The following is a 23,822-nucleotide window of genomic DNA, read 5'->3' on the forward strand; positions in this document are numbered from 1 at the left end:
GGCTACTCATTCCTCCATACACCCTGTTTTGATATCTCCTCAGATCTCCCCTGCCTAGCTGTTCCTGATAAACCCGCTGCAGTACCGTGGCAACAAGAACTCTGGTCCATACCCATCAGAGCCTGGCGAAATAGGGTCTTCTATAGCCATGAATATTTATAATAATTTATTAATTTATTTCTTATATACCGCGAAGTTCGAAGTGGTTTACAATAAAGATACATTTTGTCAGTTCATGGGATGCAAGTGGGTTACAATAAAGATATATTTTGTCAGTACATGGGATGAAAGTGGGTTACAATACAAGTGGTTTACTATCAAGGTGCATTTTGTCAGTGTAAGGGATACAGGTGGGTTACCATAAAGATACATTTAGTCAGTACATGGGTTACAATAAAGATACGTTTTGTCAGTACATGGGGTGCAGGTGGGTTACAATAAAGATACATTATGTCAGTACATGAGATTCAAGGTTTAATATTTTGAGTACCCTAATGAAAATTGCTCATCAATCATTTAAATTTAGCCAGTAAAATTTCCTAAAATGGGCCTGTTTTATATTATAGGATTTTTGTATCCAACAAACATCTAAATTAATGAAGCAGTAATGTTCTGTAAATATCCATGAAGTCAAAATGTCACACAGTTGGAGGGTAAAATCTATAAGACAGTACCACCAAATGCATGGAATTCCCTCCCTATTTACTTAAGGGAAGAAAACAATTTGGATAAATTTAAGAGCAAACAAAAAAGCTTTCTTTTTAGGGATGCATTTGATAATTAGAAAACCTGACTAGGAGTTTCATTCCAACTCCATAACTTCTCTGAGGTTCATTGTTCTCTCCCTTCCTATTGTTTTTTTTACTATAATTGTCTTCTCTCCTATCAACAATTTGTATTTCTTTCCTCTTGTTTTAATATGTTTGTAAAGTTAGTCTTCAATACGTTTCGTAAGGTTTAGTTCTTTGTTTGTTTTGTTGCCCCCTTAATTTTACTGATGTGTTCATCGCTTAGAATTTTGAATAAGCGATTAATCAAATTTATAATAAACTTGATGAAATGATGAAATAATAAAACTAGGAAGGTGGCAGAAACAGCACCGAATAGTCCAGGGGTGTCAAAGTCCCTCCTTGAGGGCCGCAATCCAGTCGGGTTTTCAGGATTTCCCCAATGAACATAAATGAGATCTATTTGCATGCACTGCTTTCATTGTATGCTAATAGATCTCATGCATATTCATTGGAGAAATCCTGAAAACCCAACTGCATTGTGGCCCTCAAGGGGGGACTTTGACACCCCTGGAATAGTCCAAAGCAGAATTTTTATTTGAATTGAAACTCCACTCTATCCAGCTCCTCAGAAAATTTTAAACATTTATCAGAATGCTTACAGAATACAGATATGGATAATGTTGTCAAACACATTAGAATGGAAGATTAGGTTTATTATACCTTCGATAATCTTCTTTCTGTTAGTCCCTGTAGGATTCGATACACTAGGTGTTCAATCCCAATCCACAATCCAGGAGTTGCAGAAATCCAACACTTTTCTGAGCATGTCCTCCACCCCATTAGCCCGAGAGCTATAAAATATATCCAGTTAAGTCCCAAAGCCAAGTAACATATCTGAACAAATCCATGACAAGGGGGTACGGGGAGATCCCCCCAACAACACAAACAAAGTCTTGAACTGGGCTGCTCTGCAAAACATGAACAAGTAATAAACAGGCACAAAGGAAACTCAGAAAAACATTGAGGAACAATATAGAATTAACCGGCTGGGTGCAACAAGAAACCCACGAAAAAGCATTCGGTAATGCCTATACTCACAGAAAACTCCCCACAGGATATGACAACTGGCTAGAAAATCTTCAAGCATATAAGGAGAATAACCGAGGCAGAAGAGTAGGCTATTCCAAACAACTGAGTATATACAGAGAAGGGGGGGTTGTGTGGAATCTTACAGGGCTAACAGAAAGATTATCAAAGGTAGAAACCTAATCTTCCATTCTATTATGTCCCTTCTGGATTCCATATGCTGGGTCAATGTTCTTCAACCGCCGGTCTGTGGACCGGTGCTAGTCCGCAGAAAATTCCTACCGGTCCGCACAGGGCCTGCGAGATCGGTGCACAAAATTCCTGACGGTCTGTGCAGGGCCAGCAAGAGCCTCTGACAGTAGCTTCCTCTCCTCCCAGCAGCTCTCAGTATTTGCCTGCAGCAGCGATTCACTTCGGCAGCCTTGGGGCTTTTGCCGAGTCGCAGCCTGCCTTTGATGATGCAACTTCCTCTTTCCTCCGAGGTGGAGCGACCTATCAAAGGGCCCAAGGCTGCCTTAGTGAATCGCTGCTGGGAGGAGAGCGGAGGGAAGGGGAGGAAGCCACTGTTGGAAGCTGGGAAGCTGGTGGATAAAGGGAGAGATGCTACTGGACCTGGAGGGAGGGAGAAGGAGAGATGCTGCTGGGAGGGGAGGAGGGAAAGGAAAAGAAAGATAGTTAATGTTGGATAGTGGGAGGAGGGAAGGGAGAAGGGGTATTGCTGACCAGGGGAGGAGGAAAAAAAGACGGAAACAACTGGTAGGGAGATTAGAGGAGGGGAAGGGGTCAGGGTGGAATGGAGAGATCAGATGAGGGAAAGGGAAGAGACAGGAATGAGAAAGTAGAGAGAGATTGATGCTGGAAAGGGGGTCAGCAGAGAAATAAGGAGAGAGGGACAAAGATACTAGATCTGGTGTAGGAGAGAGAAAAATGAAGAGAGCAGTGAAACTGGAATGAATCATGTAAAAAGGAGAGAGGGGGGGGTGCAGGCTGGATGGAAAGGGGAGAGGAGCTTAGAATGAAGGTCGATACCATATGGAAGGGGGAGAGGGCAGACAATGGATGGAAGGGGCAGATGCTGGATTGAAGAGACAGAGAGAGCAGATGCTGGAAGGAAGAGTGAAAAGATGAAAGCAGAAACCGGAGACGACAAAAGGTAGAAAAAAATAATTTTATTTCTATTTTGTCATTAGAATATATCAGATTTGAAATATGTATCCTGTTAGAGCTGGTGTTAGACATAACTGGGGACTGCAAAGCCTAGGCAGTGCTTCTTTAGCTTCCAGCTGGCTTAGGGCTTTCTCTGACCAGGGGAAGTTGCCCTAGTTGCATTCCCCTAACACTATTCCTGTCATATGTGACTGCGGTATTCTGTTAACATGATATTTCTGTGTAGCATTCTGTAATAATTTGGCTTATTCAGTTTTCTTGATAGTAAAGGAGATATATGTGAAGGGGAGGGGAGCCAGGGGTTTTGTTGATCCTTGCTCCATATTATTTGTATTTATAAAATGACTATTGTACAGAATATTGGTTTTTTTTTAATACTTTAATAAAATACATTCAATATAAAATCATAACTGAGGCTTGTGTGGATGGGATCAGATGGTGTGTGGGGATTGAGCTTGTAGGGACAGGGCAGAAACAGTTTTTTATTTCAGTATTAATAGTTTGCCAGTCCACAACATAATTTTTATTTCTGCTGGTCAACAGGTATAAAAAGATTGAAGAACACTGTGCTAAGTGATGTACCAAAGCAATGGTAGCAGCTAGGGAGGGACAGAAGAGCCTGCCCTCAATACCGAGGTCCCAAAAGCGACATCAGAATGAGCCACCACATCCCTTCCGCAAAACCGGGTAAAAGTATGAAGAGAGGACCAAGTAGCAGCCCTGCAAATTTCATCAGGAGGAATCGTGCATGACTCCGCCTACAACACAGCCACACTTCTAGTCAAGTGTGCTTTAAGCGAAATCGGTGGCAGCTTACCATTGGTGATGTAAGTTGCGGAAATGGCCATTCGAATCCTGGACACTGGCCAACCATGGTGAGGTGTAGCAGTCAGGAAAAAAAAGTTACCAAACAGCCTGAAATCATTAGTCCTCTCCAAATAATGGAGCAAGACTCTCCGGACATCCAATTTGCGTAAGATCTGATTTCTGTGCTCCGAACCTGTGGAATGAAATACAGACAACTGAACCTCCTGGTTGACATGAAAGGACGAAACCACCTTCGGCAGAAAGGAAGGTACAGTACAGAGAACACCACCTGCATACGGAGAAAAGGTTCCCTGCACGAAAGAGCCTGAAGCTTCTATGTACGCTGTGCCGAGACAATGGCGACCAGAAAGACAGCTGAGTGCTCCTCATGTCACCCTATCAGTCGATGTAAGACACCTCCGTGACACCATCTGACAACCCCCTAGGCTGGCTCCCCCAGGATCCGGGTCTGGAATGCCAACAGAGTTAACCGAATCGCTCACAACTCCAGTCGGTGAAAGGACCGATGAGCCTTCCCCGGAGTCCAGGTACCCGACGCTGAGGGTTGGAGACTCTGAGCCCCCCTCCTGACAGGCAGGCATCTATGGAGAACACCAACCAGTCAGGAGACGTGCGAGGCATTCTCATAAACAGAGTGCAACCGAGGAGTCACCAAGACATGGTGATAGAGGTCGATGAGAGCAATGAAGAGACGACTGAAATCCTGAGACACTGACCACTATCAGGCTAGGAGAAACCACTACAAAAGTCTCAGGTGAAAGCATGCCCCTGGCATTACCTCCAGAGACACCAACATGGAGCTGAGAACTCAAACATAATCCCAAACTCTTGACCGAAGAAGAAGAAAGGGAATCAGAGAATGTCTGGGGCAATCTAGGACTCAACCCAGAGCTAGGGGAAGAGAGAACACCCTTTGGTTTACCTGCAGACCCTCCTGAGATGCCCAACTCAATCAAATCTCCCAAGTATGGGAGCACCCAGATCCCATCTCATGTCTCCAAAGAAAGCCATCACTATCATTATCACCTTGGAAAATGAGAGTAGCCGTGGCGAGGCCAAAAGACCATGTTTGAAAGAGAAAATGCTGTGCTAGAACAGACAACCAATGATAGAGTTGCAGCGGCGGTCTGAAGAGAATGTGCAAGTATGCTTCCTTGAGGAACAGGGACTACCGCCTCTAGTTCCAGAAGGAAACAAGGGTGTTTCATACTAACTCCGCCTTGTCCGTCCTGGAACCCAGGGAACCCAAGAAGAATCTGCAATGGGAGAGGAGAATTCCAACTTGGAACTGTTTCAAATAACCTCCAACACCCACTGATCTGATGTTCTCTGGGCCCACTCTACCAGGAAGGAATATAGCCGCTCCCTCCCCTCCAATTAGAATCGACGGAGGGAGCCAGGACCCCTTACTCATGGGATATGCACAGCCTAGGAGGCAGCCGCATTTGGAGGGATGCAAAGAACTCTCCTGCGAAAATATCAGTTCAGAAAGGTACGCAGCATCGTAAGAGGAACCATAAGAAGCTCCATTGGGTCTACACCGCTCAGTGACCCTGAAGCGGTTATAGGGAGGAGTCTTAAAATGAACTCTCAGGTTTGAGCTCCAGCATCATTGAGTTTTGGAATCTCCAAAATCCCAAATGAATTTCTCCAATTCCTCTCCAAATAACCAGCAACTCTCCAAAGGTCGCTGTACCACACACAGTTTTGAAGCAGCCTCCGCCACCCAGTAGTGAAGCCTCCATGATCTCCCAGAGACCACTGGGAGAGGCATTTGATCAGCCGACGCACGAATGACCACCTACAAGGCATCCGCCAGATATGCCAGTCTCATATGAAATCAGCTGAATCTTCTGAAGTCCAGCACGAGTCTCATACACACAGCACAAGTCACATACACACAACAGCCTGTAAAGTCAAAGTTGCAACCACAAACAATAATTTCAAGGACTCCAGCCTCCTATCCTGAATGCCCTTCAGCGTCACACCTCCCTCCACAGGTAAAGTGGTGTACTCAGTAACCGCAGCCACCCGAGCATTCACCTTAGGCAGCTGAAAAGATATCCTGCTCGTCCTAAGCTACTGGATACAACTGGCCCATTGCTTCCACCACCCAGAGATCCACGTCTGGTATGGACCACTGAGCCAATAAGCTCCCACCTGGCATTGCGAACCAGAAATACCTCAGGGGCTTTCAAGTACCAGCTATGAGAGGGTAGGAGCCGCTGAAGACTGCATTCCAGATATAAGAATAATAAGCCTTTGTAAAGTCTTTGTAATGACTTAAAACAAAAGAGGTCAACTCCTCTCTACCAAATAGCCTGAGCGCTGTGGGAACATCCGGCCCCCCTCCACCAGACCTCCCCTAAAGCTAGCTCTTGCCAATGCACCACTTCCAAGGCCCCAGAAAAGGGAGCAAGAGAAATATCTACCTCTGCCAGGGGTTGCCCTCCACTGAGGATACCATCCTGTGTCGCATAGTCCCCAGCTGACACTGCCTAGGCCCAGAGCCGGTAAGATGCCTGAGTCCGTTCATCCCCGAAACTGAATACAGGCTGAGAAGGCTGACAACCCCAGAGCACCAACTCTACGGGTAACCAAGGCACGAAGTCAGGATAAAAAGGCAAAGACAAGTGTTGAACTGTAGGTATGCGATGCTTCCTGCACCTCTGCTAACTTTCAACACGCTGAAAATCCAATCCCTGTGTCAGCGAGCCCCTCCCCCTCCCCCACATACACACGAAGAAGAGGCTTGCAAAGGGAAAGAAGATGCAGTGAGGGAAAGACAAACTGAACGCGCTTCAGCTGTGCAGAAAACAACACATTCTCCAGAGCCCTGCTGAAGTTCTCAACAGTCCCAACAGTGCTGCCAGCCGAATAAATCAGAGTTCACCGCGCTCCACAGCGCAACCAACACTGCCGTCTAGAAAAAAACACCCCAAAGCATGAAAGCACGGTTAAAATAACCCCGATAGCAAAAAACTTAAAAATGAAAACACACCCATCTAATGAATGCAGGTTTTGGAACGTTGATAGTTGCAGTTGTACAGGGAATGACAGTATAGCACTGCTTTACCCAAGATCGGTCTCTCTTTTTTTTTTCCAAGGGAAATAAGAAAATCATACAGAGACCCAACAAACCCCTAGGCCAACAGGGGGAAGAGTAGGGGAAGGGACCTAAGGGGGCACAGATACCCCAAACTCAACTGAAGTAAGAAACAACAGGAGTTAATAGCATTTTTCCATCGATGAAGCCAGGAGCTAGAGGACGTGAAACCTATGCGCCTGCTGGAGATAGAGCATACTAATTGGCCAAGAGACGTTACATCCATGAGGAGAACCTGCAAATCAGTTCTCTATCTCCACCTGCTGGTAGATGTGTGCTATCCCACTAGTCTCTGGATTCATCTGCTGCTGTTGCTAAGGAAAAAGTCATTATGAGCATTATCGAAAAGACTGGCAATTGATCCTGAACTGGACTGCAGTTTCAGTGCTTGTGCATGGGGAGAGGGGTGGAGGGTGGAGTTTTTGGAGTGGACTATCATATGGGATGTGGGGGGATGTACATGTTGGACTATGTAATATTCAGGGAGCACTAGTATTAGTACATGGGGTTGTAGGGAGTATTAGTACATGGGGTTGTAGGGAGTGGGGTTTTGTCTTTGGCTGGTTTTATATTTAGTGGTACTGGATGTTGGGAATCCTGAGTATCCATCTTTGTGACTGAGTTTATATTTGTTATATGCTTTATACTCAATAAAAATTTAATGATAAAAAAAGAACATAAGAATAGCCTTTATTGGGTCAAACCAAATGGTCCATCTAGCCCAGTATCCTGTCTTCACGGTCCAGGTCACAAGTACCTGGAAAACCCCCCAAATAGTAGCACAATTCCATGTTACTGATCCAGGGCAAGCAGTGGCTTCCACTATGTCTCTCTCAATAGCAGTTATGGACTTTTCTTCAAGGAACATGTCCAAACCTTTTATAAAACCAGTTACATTAATTGCTCTTACCACATCCTCTGGCAACGCATTCCAGAGCTTAACTATTCCTTTGAGTGAAAACAAATTTGGCCCTATTGGTTTTCAAAGTATATCTCTGTAATTTCATCAGGTGTCCCCTAGCCTTGTATTTTTTGATAGAATTTTTTAAAAAAAAACCTATCCACTTGTACCCATTTTACATCAGTGGAAGGATGGAGCAGCAAGACAACAGGCTAGAGAGTGCAAGAAGACAGACATAAAATGAACATATAAGCTGTTGCAAGAAGCAAATTCAACAGTTAAGGAAAATAGTATCACAAGGTTGACTAAGCAGCCGGGTTTTTGAACAAAAGCATGGAGCTGATTCAGAGATTAGTGAAGTGGTGAAAGAGCTAGCATGTCAGTTGGCATGCCAAAAAGCCCCATGTCACTGCATTAAAAATTACATCATAACATTTTAGAAACGTGATATAAATTTAAAAAAAACCTTATCCCCAGTCCTCTGTGATTCACCAGTAAAGATAGTAGACTGTTTCAAATACTTAGAGGCTACCTGGATAGGACCCTTACATTTCATACCAATGTGTCAGATGTAATCAAGTCAGGATTCCTAGCCCTCCGTTGACTGAGACCACTGAAGAATATCCATGACAACTCAGCCCTGCGTACCCTTCTTCCTATCCTTGTCATGACCCACACTGACTACTGCATCATCATCCACTCAGGTCTTATACAAACAGAACTGAAATGTCTCCAGATCCTGCAAAAAACTGTAGCCAGGCTTTTCTGTAATGCAGGTCCTCGTGATCATTGTACTCCCCCTCTGAAGCACATTCATTGGTTACCTTTTTTTCAATTTAAGATGATCTATTTAGCTCATAATGCACTTCACCAGAGAATTCCCTCTTATCTTTCCCTACATACAAAGATTTCTTCCCTCCCTAGATGCCAATCGTATGGTCCATCTCCCCCCTCCTTCCCAAGGCTTACTAGGAGGCCACCAGAAACTCAACATTTTATTTATTGTACCAAAGCTCTGGAATGCCTTACCCCTATATATAAGATGACATCTAATACTCTCTGCTAGTGCTGCCCGATTCAGGAAAAAATTTTTGATTTGATTCAGCCTATTGCAATGATTTTTCGATTCGATTTTCTTGCCCAATTAGGTGTTTTTTTTTCCAAACATCCTGGTGGGTTTATTTTATAGCCTCGTCACACCTTTTATAGCCTCTTTACCCCCTTTGCCCTCTCCTACTCACACTGGCACTGTGGTGTAAACAAAATAAACAAACAAAAAGACTTTTCCTCTCTCTGTTAAATCCTAGCTCACGTTTGCGGTCTAACACCAGCTCTGGCAAGATACACATTTCAAATCTGACATTTTGTAATCACAAAACAGAAAATAACATTATTTTTTCTACCTTGTGTTGTCTGGTTATTATTCAAATCATTTTGGTCCCAGGCTCTGGTTGTCTTCTGATAACTCGCTTGCCAGGATCTCCTTCTTTCTTCTTGCTAACCATCCATCTTCCATCTCTGTCCTTCCCTCCCCTCCCACGGAGGTCTGGCATCTTTCCTTTTTTTCATCTCCAACCCTGCAGCTGCAGCGATGGACCCCACCATCCCCAGATCCAACATCTCTTCTTTTCTCAACTACCCTTTCATCCAGCATCTCTCCCTCCTTCCCCACCACCCGAAGGTCTATGAGTTCTTCCTTTCTCTTCCCAACTACCCTCCTATCCAGTATCTTTATCCCCCACCCCTCCACATCATCCTTTGTGTCCAACTTCTCTCCCTTTCTGCTCCTTCCCTCTCTAAATCCCATTGTCCACAATCTATCTTCCTCTCCTCTGTTTTTAGACCCATTATTTCTTCCCACCCCCGTCCGGCATATGCATGTCTCTTTGAACTCCCCTTCCCTCCCTCTGTGTACTTCTACACCAGGGCCCCCTTCCCCCGAATGCCTGCCCCCCCTCCAAAGGCCTGCATGTTCCCCCCTGGTCTCCCAGTCTCACCTTGACTTAATTACAGCAGCGGAGCAGCCTGCAGAGAGAATCGCCGGTGCTGTAGCAATCCTTGCAGGATGCCATTGGCCTCCGCAGCTGTTGTTCCCTCTGCCGCAGTCCCGCCCCTCCTCTGAAGTCAGGGAGAACGACAGCAGCCTGCAAGGATCGCTACAGCACCGGTGATCCTCTCTGCATGCTGCTGTAATTAGGTAAATGTAAGAGCGGGAAGCCTGGGGGGGAATCCAGGGGACACTACAACACATCCCGACTGACCCTCCCCCCTCACCACCTAATACAGGAGAAGCAGCGGCTGGCCAGCAAGAGGCTGCACTGCTGCTCCTGCTTTAGGGGGGGAGGGTCGATCACCGAATCGGGAGATCAATTAAAAAAAAACAAAAAAAAAACGCATTGATTCGAATCGGGAATCGGGCAGCACTATTCTCTGCATTTAAGGAAGCTTTGAAAACCTACTTTTTTCATCAAGTCTTTAACTTACTGGAAGATGGCTTGCTGGACCCCTGCGGGGATGGACACAGGACACTCTGGTCTGAATGTATGCTGACACCACACTGTCCTTTGGCATTAATGAAGTTCCTTTCTATCTATCAATTATAGATTGTTCACCACTTTTACCTATGGAATTGCGGTATAGAAAGTACCAACTAAATAAATACAAAATAAATACAAAATTGAATCATCACACAATACATGAAGCCATAAAATATTAACTATTCTTAGTGCTAACATGAGACTGTATTAAGCACATAACTACTCACCTGATTATCCAGCTTTATTTGACGAAGTTTAGCAGTTTCATCTTCAAAGACCCTGCAAAAGAAAGAGAAAAAAGAGATTACTAAAAATTTTACTTATGTATTTAGACATGTTCATATGATTAGTCTGCAAGTCTTTCATAATCTGAAAGATATTTCTGTAAACCCACCTCTTCTTTGCCTAGTTTAGCAAAACTGTTTCGTGACCTGCGTATTCCCATCTCGCCAATTTCTGTATAGTTGTCCCTCAGAGAAAAGCAGGGTTGGGGTGAGAGTAAGGTGTATTGAAAACTGAACTGAGGGGCGGTGCCTGGCAAGGACTCTGAGCAGACGCATGGAGTAGAAGCTCCTCCAGAACTACACCACTATTAAAGAAAATCGCATACCTTTTGCTGACAAATCTTGCAATATTAGGCTACACAGGCTGCAATTATCTCTACCGATGTCCCCGCCAAAAAATACTAAAGGTGACCAACCTACTACTCCTCAACCTAGTGGGAAGAGGCCTAAAACAGACCCCAGCACGCCTGAAAAGATGGCGCCGACTACAACACTTTCTCAACTTGATCTGCTAATCTTGGAGGTGAGATCTTTCAAAGAAATTATGTCTGCACAAGTTGAGGAAACTAAACTAGTGCGGATTGAAATTGAAGCTATAAATGCTCAGTTTGTTGATGCCAGGAAATGCACTGGAAATACAAGCCGCGTCGACTAAAGAGAAATTTTCCATACTTGATAAACATGAAAAATCGATCCTCGTTTTACAAAGAGAAATCGAGGACCTTTCGAACAGGAGCCATCGTAATAATATAAGGCTTATTGGATTACTCGAACAAGCGGAAGGTTCTAGCGTCAATTTTTTTATCAGAATTCTTACCTGGCACCCTGGGCCTACAACTCAAAGAACCCCTCGAGTTTGAACATGCGTATCGTGTTCCTTCTCATCCCTCTCCATCCCAGAAGTCTCCGAGGCCGATAGTAGCGAAACTTCTGCGATTTCAACACGTTATAAAAATCATGGATGTAGCAAAATCGCATCCTCACCTGCTTTATCAAGGGAAACGTCTGTACATCATCCCAGATCTAGAAAAGTTGACTGCCTCCAAACGCAAGGGGCTTCTCTCGCTGAGACAAGAGCTGAAAGACATCGGAGCACAATTTGGCCTCATGTATCCTGCCAGGATGAAAGTGACTTATAATAATCACACCTCCACGTATGTGGATCCAGTGGAACTCAGAAATTTTCTAGACTCCATCAAAATGCAATGACTTTATTTACCGACTGCTGTTTCTAATATTGCATTCTCCGGTTAAATGTCATTCCCATTATTCTTGGTTTTTCGGTAAGGCATGGCGTTGATTCTTATGTTTGTTCTGGATGGCAGTGGATGTTCCACTGTGTTCTCTCTATTGTACTTACAGGTACACCCGCAAATTGCTTGCTTTATGTGCCCACCATGCTTCTCCTAGATGGACACTGCTAATCTTTGGTTTTCTCTCTACAGGTTACTTTTCTCTTATCCCTTTCTTTTTCTTTTTAGCAGATTCCTTATCTTTTTCTTTTCGGTACTTTTGATGCAATTGAGGTTTTCATATTTTTGAATCTTTATTTTCTTTTTGTCCTATGGCTGAACTACATGTAATTTCTTATAATATAAATGGTTTAAATCACCCAATCAAACATACCTACTTACCTAAAAGCCAAAAACCCCGACATTATACTTCTACAAGAGACTCACTTAATCTCTACTGCAGCTCAAAAATTAACCATACCAGGTTACTCCAATCATATTTTCTCTCTGGCAACCATTAAAAAAAATGGAGTATCTAACCTCTTTAAAAATAACTTACCCATTTCCATTCTCTCCCATAGAACGGATACAGAAGGCAGATGGTGTCTGGCTCATGTTGTGTTGCATTCCACCAAATTTATACTTCTAAATGTATATGGCCCAATCTACCAAACTTCTTTGACTCACTTCAAGCTATCAATAAATGACCTGAATAACAATTCCGCTCAAAACAGGCTGTACAATCCAATGAGAATTCTGATTCCACTTCCTCAAAACGAGTCAGCGGTGTTGGGATTCTTCATCATTCCCCATAGATGGAAAGTACTAAATTAATGTTTTTAATTTTTTCTTATTTTTCTTTTCTCTTTATTTATAACTTATTAGTAATTTATAGCTTAAATATAGCTTATTTATAATTAGATATAGATTTAAAAGTGCATCACTTATCTTAAATCCTTATCGGTTCCCCTTCCCGACGCGTTTCGGAACTCTTTTTCAAGGTCGGGGGATCAAGAGATAAGGGTAATCCTCAACCATAATCTTACCCTAATCCTAACCTTAACCCAAACCCTAACCATCTGGAATCAAAACAATTGTTACTCAAGTCACAACTAGATGGTCCCCCCTCTACCTATCATGGTGGGGTAGAATCTCTGCCGTTAAAATGACTTTATCTCCTCAGATAGCACAGTTACTTACCGTAACAGGTGTTATCCAGGGACAGCAGGCAGCTATTCTCACATATGGGTGACATCATCAGCGGAGCCTGGATGCGGAAGCTCGCAAGCAGACTTGCTTGAAGAAACTAGAAGTTTCGAGTCGACCGCACCGCGCATGCACGAGTGCCTTCCCGCCCAGCGTAGGGCGCATCTCCTCAGTTCAGATAGCCAATCAGGGGAGGTGGGTGGGTTGTGAGAATAGCTGCCTGCTGTCCTTGGATAACACCTGTTACGGTAAGTAACTGTGCTTTATCCCAGGACAAGAAGGCAGCCTATTCTCACATATGGGTGATTTCCAAGCCAACCAGAATGGGATGGTGGGAGTGTTGGCAATTTAGGAGAATAAATTTTGTAATACTGTTTGGCCAAACTGGCCATCCCGTCTGAAGAAAGTATCCAGACAATAGTGAGATGTGAAAGTATGAACCGAGGACCAAGTAGCAGCCTTGCAAATCTCCTCAATAGGTGTAGATCTGAGAAAAGCTACGGAAGCTGCCATTGCTCTGACTTTATGGGCTGTGACTCTACTGTGTAGGGGTAATCCAGCCTGGGCATAGCAGAATGAGATACAAGCAGCCATCCAGTTGGAGATGGTACGCTTAGAGATAAGATGTCCCAACTTATTTGGATCAAAGGAGACAAAAAGTTGAGGAGCAGTTCTGTGTGGTTTGGTGTGTTCCAAATAGAAGGCCAAAGCACATTTACAGTCCAGAGTATGAAGAGCTACTTCTCCAGGATGAGAATGAGGCTTTGGAAAGAACACTGGAAGAACAATAGATTGGTTGAGATGAAATTCCAATACCACTTTAGGGAGCAATTTTGGATGAGTACGTAAGACCACTTTGTCATGATGAAACACTGTAAAAGGTGGATCAGCAACTAAAGCTTGCAGTTCACTGACTCTTCGAGCAGAAGTGAGGGCGATGAGAAACACCACTTTCCAAGTGAGATACTTCAGATGAGCCTTGTCAATTGGTTCAAATGGAGGCTTCATCAGCTGAGCAAGGACAACATTGAGGTCCCAAACCACCGGAGATGGTTTGAGAGGAGGTTTGACATTGAAAAGCCCTTTCATGAATCTGGAAACCACTGGATGAGCAGAGAGGGGTTTCCCTTCAATAGGTTGGTGGAAAGCCGCAATTGCACTGAGATGGACTCGGATTGATGTAGACTTGAGGCCAGAAGTGGATAAGTGCAAAAGGTAATCCAAAACAGAAGATAAGGAGGAATGTTGAGGCTCCTTATCATGAGAAAAACACCATGTAGAAAATCTAGTCCATTTTTGGTGACAGCATTGTCTAGTGGTAGGTTTCCTAGAAGCCTCTAAAATGTCTCTTACAGATTGAGATAACTGAAGAGGAGTCATGTTGAGAGGTACCAAGCTGTCAGGTGTAGACACTGCAGGTTGGGATGAAGGAGAGACCCTTGACTTGTATTCGTGTATAAGATTTTTGTTACCAACATGCATCACCTTACACTTATCCACGTCAAACCTCATTTGCCATGTCGTTGTCCATTTCTCGAGCATGTTTATGTCACATTGCAGGTCTTTGCAATCCTCCTGCATCTTCACTACTCTGAATAACTTCTTATCGTCCGCAAATTTAATCACCTCACTCATCGTACCAATTTCCAGGATAAACAACATCCACAAGCTTCTCATCCCCTCTTGCAAAGGAGTAAAAGTACTAAGAAATATTCAACACCCTCTTCACGTACATCACCACAAGAACCTGGAACACACTTCCAACACCCATAAGAACAGAACAAAACCACCTCACCTTCAGGAACTTAGTGACTACGCACTCTCCCCAACAATGCAGCAATCCTCCACAATGTAACTTAATCGCTGCCTAAAAGCAACAATGTAACCCTCCTTCACATTGAGTTGTAACTTTTCCCTTTGTAACTATATAACTTTCATTCTTCATTGTGTTGTAACTACTTCCCCATGCTACTTCATGGGCCTCTTATCCTGAAAATCACCTTGAACCTGAACTGGAAAAGTATGATTAAGAAATCCTGATTAGATTAGGTATTCAATGAGATTGGCCTGGGACTAAGCCAAAGAGGACCTCTAAGCACCGAAGCCACAAAGAAACTCAAAAACCCAATGGAAAAATATCTGAAAATAACAAAAAGAAGCATATCAGAACATACCTTGCAGAAAAAAAACTGAAGAGGGAGCTGTTCTCCACTGTAGAAGGGGAGGAGTTCAAGATATTAAAGTGACACCCTTCTACAGATTTGCAATTAGTGGGAATCAACAGCTAAAGGAAAGGGAATGGGACTTGTATACCACCGTTTTGTGCTTACACATTCAAAGCGATTCACAGGTACTTATTTAGTACCAGAGGCAATGGAGGATTAAGTGACTTACCCAGAGTCACAAAAAGCAGTACTGGGATTCGATCCCATAACCTCAGGGTGCTGAGGCAGCAGCTCTACAACTAGGCCACTCCTCACGGACTCCTGTGTATATGTTACAGAAACGGAAGATAAAAAAACTCAATTCCACAGAAAATTAATAAAGTCTACTCTTAAAAAAAAAAATAAAAAATACTCTCTTAGGCCATCTGAGAAAATTTGGTGAAGATAAGACATGAAACACAGACCTTGTGTGTGTGTGTGTGGGGGGGGGGAGAAATTCAGGGAAGGAACACCCACACACATGGTGCTCACAAAACCTTACTTTTCCTTCTTGGGAAAAGCAGGTTAGGGGGAAAAAAAATAGCATGCTATGTATTCCAGTTTTAAAACAATTATGCTCTATGCATTTGGGTATGAGACCTTTTAAGCTCAGCAACCATCCACCAGTGTACTGAATAACCCAACATCATTATTCTTGCTACTAAGCAAACAACATCCACACTTAACAGCTGAGGAGCATTATCCAACTATAAAGACAAATAATACCCTGTTATTTATTTTAAATATTTTATATATATATATATATATATATATATATAATATATATATATATATATATATATATATATATATATATATATATCCTCCTCTTGGCAAATGCCATTCAAAATAGTTGACAAAACAAATAAATACAAGATACAACACAAATATACAAATTAAATAAGAAAAAACAATAACCAGCACATCCTTCAGGAAATAAATATCATTTTAAAGCCTTTATGAAACAGGGGGAAGGGAGATATGCTTAATCTAATGTCAATATTAGAGGCAATTAGCATTGGACTAGTGCATACCAAAGATGGCCACAAATTGTATTACATGTACTCAAACAGATCTTTAATGAGGCCACATGGTATTCCCTCCCAATGCCCAGAGAACAGCACAGAAACAAATGCGGCCCTTAACCATGGAAATTTACCTTCAGCTCAGAGGGAAGCATTGAAAATTTTGAAGAGAGAATTTTTTCAAAATTTCTCACTTTAAACTGCTGGTTTTGTGGAAGGAAGCCTCTAAGGCACTGATAATGTGTGCAAGTCTGAGCAAAACGAAGTGCAAGCATACACTGGCACCATCCTGCGCTTAAATATGAGCTTCTCAAATGAAAAATTTTGACATAAATATTTAAAGGCACAGAAGAACAGTGCCAATATGTGCTTGCACTTCCAGTCTTGCCTGGCTGGCAAATGCGCACAAGAATTCATGGTCAGTGTTGGTCTTGTGCACATGCGCAAGACAAGTTCTTTCCTCTTCCTTTCACTTTCATTTCATACATTTAATATGAATATCATTTCTTTTGAGCACTGGAGAGCTAATCATGCTATAGCAAAGCTGCCTAGTTATCCATTCCAGATGGGAGACTTTTTAGCCGGTCCTGGTTTTCTGCCAAGCTCATCATGGTGCATTATGGGATCTGCAGCACTGATTTCAATTAATAGAATCATGGACTACAAATATCACACTGTTTTGGGATGTAAGCTTAAAACCAGGACTGACCCAAAAAGTCTCCCTCCTAGAATCAGCAATTTAGCAGCTCAGTCTTTGCTCTTGGCTTTCTTTAGTGCCAGACCTTTGAGACCGCTGCCATTATTTCTCATCGTGCAAATGATTCTACTCTGTCAGCCAATTTTCTAAAAGCCGTTAATCGGAGGAAAAAAGTAATCCCTGTTAGCATTATATATCAACAACAACACACTCCTGATTTGCCAAACAAATCCTAAACTAGAAAAAACAAGGAAGGCAACCAAGTCACATCAAGGTCTGCGTGGGGGAAGCTCAAAGTGCCAAACTTGGCTCACAACTTACAAGCCAAATGCAGTGTAACATGTCAAAAAGCATGTCACACTGTATAATGTTGTAGGGCGCTCTCAGTGTGAACCCTCAGTGATAGGAGCACAGCTCCGACACTTCACTTCTGGGTCAAGGCGATAAGCCTCCACCCGCACACCATCATCAAGTGCCCTGTGTGTGCAAGAATCAAACCAATCAACAATCAAAGTGAGTAAATGAAACTCAACACAAACAACCTGAGCGACCCCCACACAAACCCTGCCAGCCAAACCCCCTCAAAAAGCACGCACAAAATCACAAACAAAATCAAAAACCATACCAAAAAGTGAAAAACATATCCAAGAATAAGCAATACTTATCCAAAACTGTCACACAAACGGAAAAACCGCGCCAGGAGGAAAGGTTCAACCGCGCTCTCTGCTCGTGTTCTGTTGGAGGCCAGGTTCCTGAAGAAGGGCTCCTCCCGAAACCAGCGCAGTTGAACCTTTCCTCCTGGCGCGGTTTTTCCGTTTGTGTGACAGTTTTGGATAAGTATTGCTTATTCTTGGATATGTTTTTCACTTTTTGGTATGGTTTTTGATTTTGTTTGTGATTTTGTGCGTGCTTTTTGAGGGGGTTTGGCTGGCAGGGTTTGTGTGGGGGTCGCTCAGGTTGTTTGTGTTGAGTTTCATTTACTCACTTTGATTGTTGATTGGTTTGATTCTTGCACACACAGGGCGCTCGATGATGGTGTGCGGGTGGAGGCTTATCGCCTTGACCCAGAAGTGAAGTGTCGGAGCTGTGCTCCTATCACTGAGGGTTCACGCTGAGAGCGCCCTACAACATTATACAGTGTGACATGCTTTTTGACATGTTACACTGCATTTGGCTTGTAAGTTGTGAGCCAAGTTTGGCACTTTGAGCTTCCCCCACGCAGACCTTGATGTGACTTGGTTGCCTTCCTTGTTTTTTCTAGTTTAGCATTATATATCAGACAAGTGCAAATTTTAGTACATTAACAGCCTGCTTCACAAAAACAGAGAAGATCAAGAAAGGAAAGGGTGAACTCGCAGGATTTGTGTTTAATAAACAAACGACCATTATTTACTGTCTGAGTTTCTTTGAAGCCCCGCCTCCTCCTCCGAGCCCTTTCCTCGCTTTACAGCGCCCCGGGCCACAGTGGGGCAAAGGCTGAAGCGTCTGAGACGTGCAACCCCTCGAGGTTTGTTTGTTGGTTGTTGTTTTTTTTAACAGCGCTGAGGCCTTAGCTAATAGGGTGGCACTGGCCATACCTTCCTTCTCTTCCTCAGCAACCGGGCCCTGCCACTTCTCTCGCGATCCTACCTGGCTCCACACTGTCCTGCGGATACTCGGCTCCTGGCACTATCCATCTCACGTTGCTAAGCACTTGGCAGCTTGCAGTTCTCTCTCCCAACCCGCCGCATTCAAACTGAGGGCAACCACAGATACCGTCCCGATCGGATCCTAGCAACCGCACCCTGCAGCAACAGCACGCGCCATTGGCCAGGAGCCATGAAGCGTCAAAGGCGATTGGCTTTTGCGCGAACGTGGCGTCCGTAAGAGGAAGAAGGGTTTCTAGGCTATAGCTGAGCATGCTTAAAATTTGAGGAGGGGGAGGGGGGTTCGGGTTCCCTTTGTATCTACGTACAGCACAATGCAAACATTATTCACAGTTGTTGGGTTTTCCATTTTTATTACAACATAGCCAAAATAAAAATGGTAAATTTAAAATATACTACTACTTTTAGCAATGTATTGACAGCGCTGTAAACACAAATAAGAAACAAACGTAGCACAACAAATGGGCTTCACGAAATGAAAATATTGCGGATGTAACCAAATCAGAAAAGCTAGTTTCTGGAAGAATCACTGTTTAAGACTTTAAAACGATCTCAATGCGAGTTGTTAAGCGGGTCTTGAACTTGAGCAGGAGAGGAAGAGTGCACCAATTTAGGAAGCTCCTCTTAACTTGTCTCCTTAGCAACTGCACCATCTAGCTTTTGATTGCAATTGCAAAGAAAGAGTATTAGAGGTAGTTAAAATAACTAAAACTTTTTTTTGTATCAGAAGAATATACAGTGATAAAGAAAATATATTCCAGTGCAATAGGTGTGACATTCTAGACCAGTGGTTCCCAATCCTGTCCTGGAGGACCACCAGCCAGTCAGGTTTTCAGGATAGCCCTAATGAATATGCATAACGTGACCATTTATTTTTTTCATCAAAAGGGTGCAAATAAAATCATTTTTCCTACCTTTGTTGTCTGGTGATTTCATGAGTCTCTGGTTGTGTTTCCTTCTGACTGTGTATCCTTTCATTTCTTTCTTTCTGCACTCAGACCCAACAATTGTCCCTTTCTATTACCTCCCTCCTTCCTTCCTATGTCTTTAGTGCCCCCAGTACTTCCTTCCCATGTCCATAGTGCCCCCCAGAGCCTCTGTCCTATGTCCTTAGTGCCCCCAGTGCCTCCTTCCTATGTCCATAGTGCCCCCAGTGCCTCTGTCCTGTGTCCTTAGTGCTTCCAGTGCCTCTGTCCTGTGTCCCTAGTAGTGCTGCCCAATTCAGGAAAAAAAATTTCGATTCAATTCAGCCTATTGAATTGGTTTTTCGATTCGATTCAATTTTCCTGCCCAATTGGGTGTTTGTTTTTTTCCAAACATCTGGTGGGTTTATTTTATAGCCTCTTCACCCCCTTTGCCTTCTAAACAAAACACACTGGTGCTGTGATGTAAACAAAATAAACAAACAAAAAAGACTTATCCTCTCTCTCTTAAATCCTAGCTCACATTTGCGGTCTAACACCAGCTCTGGCAGGATACACGTTTCAAATCTGACATATTGTAATCACAAAACAGAAAATGAAATTAGTTTTTCTACCTTTTGCCTGATCATTATTCAAATCTTATTAGTCCCAGGCTCTGGTTGTCTTCTGATATCTTGCTTGCCAGGGTCTCCTTCTTTCTCTGTGCTAACCATCAATCTGCCATCCCTGTTCTCCCCTTCCGTTTCCCTTCCCTCCCCAGGAGGTCTGGCATCTTTCCTTTTTTTCATCTCCCTCCACAGATCCACCTTTTCTTAACTACCCTTTCATCCAGCATCTATCCCCCCTTCCCCACCACCCCAGGGTCCATCATCTCTATATAAATTATTATATCTCCCTTTCTGTAACTTTCATCCCTAAATCCTATGGTCCATCATCTCTCTCCCTCTCCTCTATTTTCAGACCCATTATTTCCCCCCCCCCAAAGTCCGGCATATGCATGTCTCTTTGAACCCCCAGTCCCTCCCTCCCTTCGTGTACTGAAGGCCTGTCCCTCCCCTTAAAGGCTTGCATCTCCCACAAAGGCCTGTCTCTCCCTTGAAGACCTGCATCCCCCCCGAAGGCCTGTCTCCCCCCCCCTTGAAGGCCTGTCCCCCCTGAAGGCCTGCTCGCCCCACCCCGAGGACCTGCCCATCCCACCCCGAAGGACTGCTCACCCCCCCTGGCCTCCCTGCACCGGCGTTTACCTTAACGAAGCAGCCTGCAGCTGACGTCAGAAGAGGGGCGGGACTGCAGCGGAGGAAACAACTCGGAAGCAGTGCAAAGATCGCTGGCATTGCGATCTTGCTGCAGGCTGCTTCGTTAAGGTAAACGCCGGTGCGGGGAGGCCAAGGGGGCAAGATGCCGTGGGGGGGGGAGCGAGAGTGGGAGGGGAAAGCCGGACGCCATGGGGGGAACCGGGGAGCAGCACTAACCGGCTGAGGCTCCCCCCTCGCCTTCTAAAGCAGGTGCGGCAGCAGCCGGACAGCAAGAGCAGCGCTACCGCTCCTGCTTTAGGGGGCAAGGGGGGGAGGATCAGCCGAATCGGGAAGCCGATTTTTTGTTTTGTTTTGAATCAATTCGAATTGATTCACCCGAAGTGAATCAGTGAACCGATTCGAATTGTGAATCGGGCAGCACTAGTCCCTAGTGCTCCAGTGCCTCCTTCCCATGTCCATAGTGCCACCTTCCCATGTCCATAGTGCCCCCAGTTCCTTTGTCTTGTGTCCTTAGTGCCCCCAGTGCCTCTGTCCTGTGTCCTTAGTGCCCCCAGTGTCTCCTTTCCATGTCCTCAGTGCCCCCAGTGCCTCTGTCCTATGTCCTCAGTGCCTCCTTCCCATGTCCATAATGCCACCAGTGCCTCAGTCCTGTGTCCTTAGTGCCCCCATTGCCTCCTTCCCATGTCCATAGTGCCCCCGGTGCCTCTGTGATGTGTCCCTAGAGCCCCCAGTGCCTCCTTCCCATGTCCATAGTGCCCCCAGTGCCTCTGTGCTGTGTCCCTAGTGCCCTCAGTGCCTCCTTCCCATGTCCATAGTGCCCCTTTCCTATGGCTTCCCTTGCCTTTGTCCCTCCCCCAAAGCCAGCTTGCCTGCCTACCTCCCTCCCTCCCTCCAATGCCTGATCCAACCCCCCCCCCCCGCAGATTCAAACCCCCCCACCCGCCCGTCCATCTGTGTACTGCCGCTGCCTGCCAGTCGATCGCAGAGCGGGTTCCCTTCCCTTCTCTTTTTTTCCCCTCCTGATTAGCCCGCTCCTGAATTCTGCTGCTGCTGCCGCTGCTCAACATTAAAAAAAAAAAACCGGCTTGAAGAACTTATGCACAGAGAGCCTACCTCATCAGGTTATTTATCATTTTAACTAAAGTTTCATATTGTGATATGCTCTTTGTCTCATCTGAGATCAGTATGACAAAAAGTCTTTGAAAGAAGGAAAAATAGGCAGTGCTGACAGCTCCAGCTATAAGCAATCAAAATACAGGGAACACTTCCAGCTTCCCTACTCAGTAGGGTGAAAAATGCTAGAACTACAACTAAAACTCATGAACACTTGTAAGAATCAACACATCGGAATTTGGACCTATGGTATCATGGCTTGTGCCCTGCAGCAGAGCAGGGAAAAGCCCACTGGGGAATAAATACTCTGGTTTTCCCAAGAGAGGCCCATCTCCTTTCAAAAGCTTCCACCTTTAAAAATGTAGTTGTGCAATAAAGGTATGATCACTACTTAACAGTTTTTATTTTCAGGTAATAGGCTACAGCGCATGTTTCATTATTCCTATACAAAGATGATCAAATATTTATGGAATATCACTACAGTTTCTGTTACACAGCACAAGGAATCAGACTGTTGTTTCCACTGGGTTCTGTCACTTCCAGTGGCGTACCTAGCATATGTGACACCCGGGACCCATCATTTTTTGACACCCCCCCCCCCATCTATATGAAAACAATCCACATATCGCACAACAAGAAAAGGTAGCATCTTAAACACTGCAGTGAGCACTAGAACACCAACACATACATTGTAAAACTAAACAAGCCAGATCCTGTACAGTCAATTGATCCTGTACAGTCAATGCTATCAGAAAGCCATGTCCCTTTCATACACCCAGACAGATACACCCTCGCTCAATATGAAATAATCACAAATTAAAAATAAAAATATGTAGACAAAAGTTAAACTGAACCGCCAAGAAACCAGACTCTGCATACAATGCAACACTACACCACAAAAACAGTACGGTAATACATGTCCTCTAATACTGTGCAAAATATAAAGAAAGTAGATGTAAATTTGAAAAACTGATACATAACAATCACCACTTTACAAATTAACAAATAAAAATAAAATAAATAATGAGAAATAAGAAAATACCATTTTATTGGACTAATCCCCGTAAGCTCGGTCCCCATCCCCGCAAAACACCTGATTCCATCCACACAAGCCTTGAATTGTTTTATATTGAACTTATTATATTAAAGTATAAAAAGAAACAATATTCTGTACAATTGTCAATTTATAAATCAGCGTCTTCTCCCCACTCTCTCTTCCCCATTTTCCTTCGGCGTCCTCAGCCCACTTTCTCTCCACTTTCCTTCAGCGCACGCACATAAAAACAAGCAAGTAATTTTATATCATTTTCATTCTATTCATTCATAGAAATTAAAGTCTAAATAATGCCAGTCACATAACAAAACATGATGTTACAAAAATAATTCCCTGCACAGTCAAGCCTGCAAGGATTACTAGATGTCTTTCAGCAGCTCCCCTCCCTCCCTCCCCTTACCTTCGTGGCCAAGTCAAAATGATCTACCAACAATAAAATTTTAAAAACACAAAGCACACTGTACGCAGAGAAAATGTTAATCATCATTTATATTCCGCGGGTTTTCAAAGAGGTCAAGGCAGATGACTTTATGCAATGTCACCTCAGTAACAACTATACAAAAATAGACAAATATACCCCCTCCCTTTTTACAAAACCACGATAGCGGTTTTTAGCGCAGGGAGCTGCGCTGAATGCCCCACGCTGCTCTCGACGCTCATAGGCTCCCTGCACTAAAAAACGCTATTGCAGTTTAGTAAAAGGGGGCCATAGTGCAAAATATATATAGACAGCATATATAAATTCTCAAAACAGATACATTTTGATCACTAAATTGAAAATAAAATCATTTGGTAATTTCATCAGTCTCTGGTTGCACTTTATTCT

The 23,822-nt window shown here is 43.9% G+C and overlaps 1 protein-coding gene across 12 annotated transcripts in view; it reads right to left on the reverse strand.

The window, feature by feature from the left end:
• The window catches only part of TULP3 (TUB like protein 3), a 203,006-nt gene that overhangs the window by 149,306 nt on the left and 29,878 nt on the right, over nt 1-23,822 (reverse strand). For 6 of the 12 annotated variants that reach the window (XR_004540148.1, XM_033952421.1, XM_033952420.1 and 3 more), the window contains one exon: nt 10,584-10,635. Coding sequence is in view for 11 of the 12 variants with exons in the window: in XM_033952421.1 (XP_033808312.1) it covers nt 10,584-10,635 (52 nt within the window). In the remaining variant the exon portion in view is untranslated. Of the gene's footprint in view, nt 1-10,303; nt 10,470-10,583; nt 10,636-16,441; nt 16,504-18,581; nt 18,806-23,822 lie in introns of those variants that run through there. The other 6 variants (XM_033952427.1, XM_033952424.1, XM_033952425.1 and 3 more) reach the window with 6 other exon arrangements.

This window comes from Geotrypetes seraphini, chromosome 7 (assembly GCF_902459505.1).
Source record: "Geotrypetes seraphini chromosome 7, aGeoSer1.1, whole genome shotgun sequence".
NCBI lineage: Eukaryota > Metazoa > Chordata > Amphibia > Gymnophiona > Dermophiidae > Geotrypetes > Geotrypetes seraphini.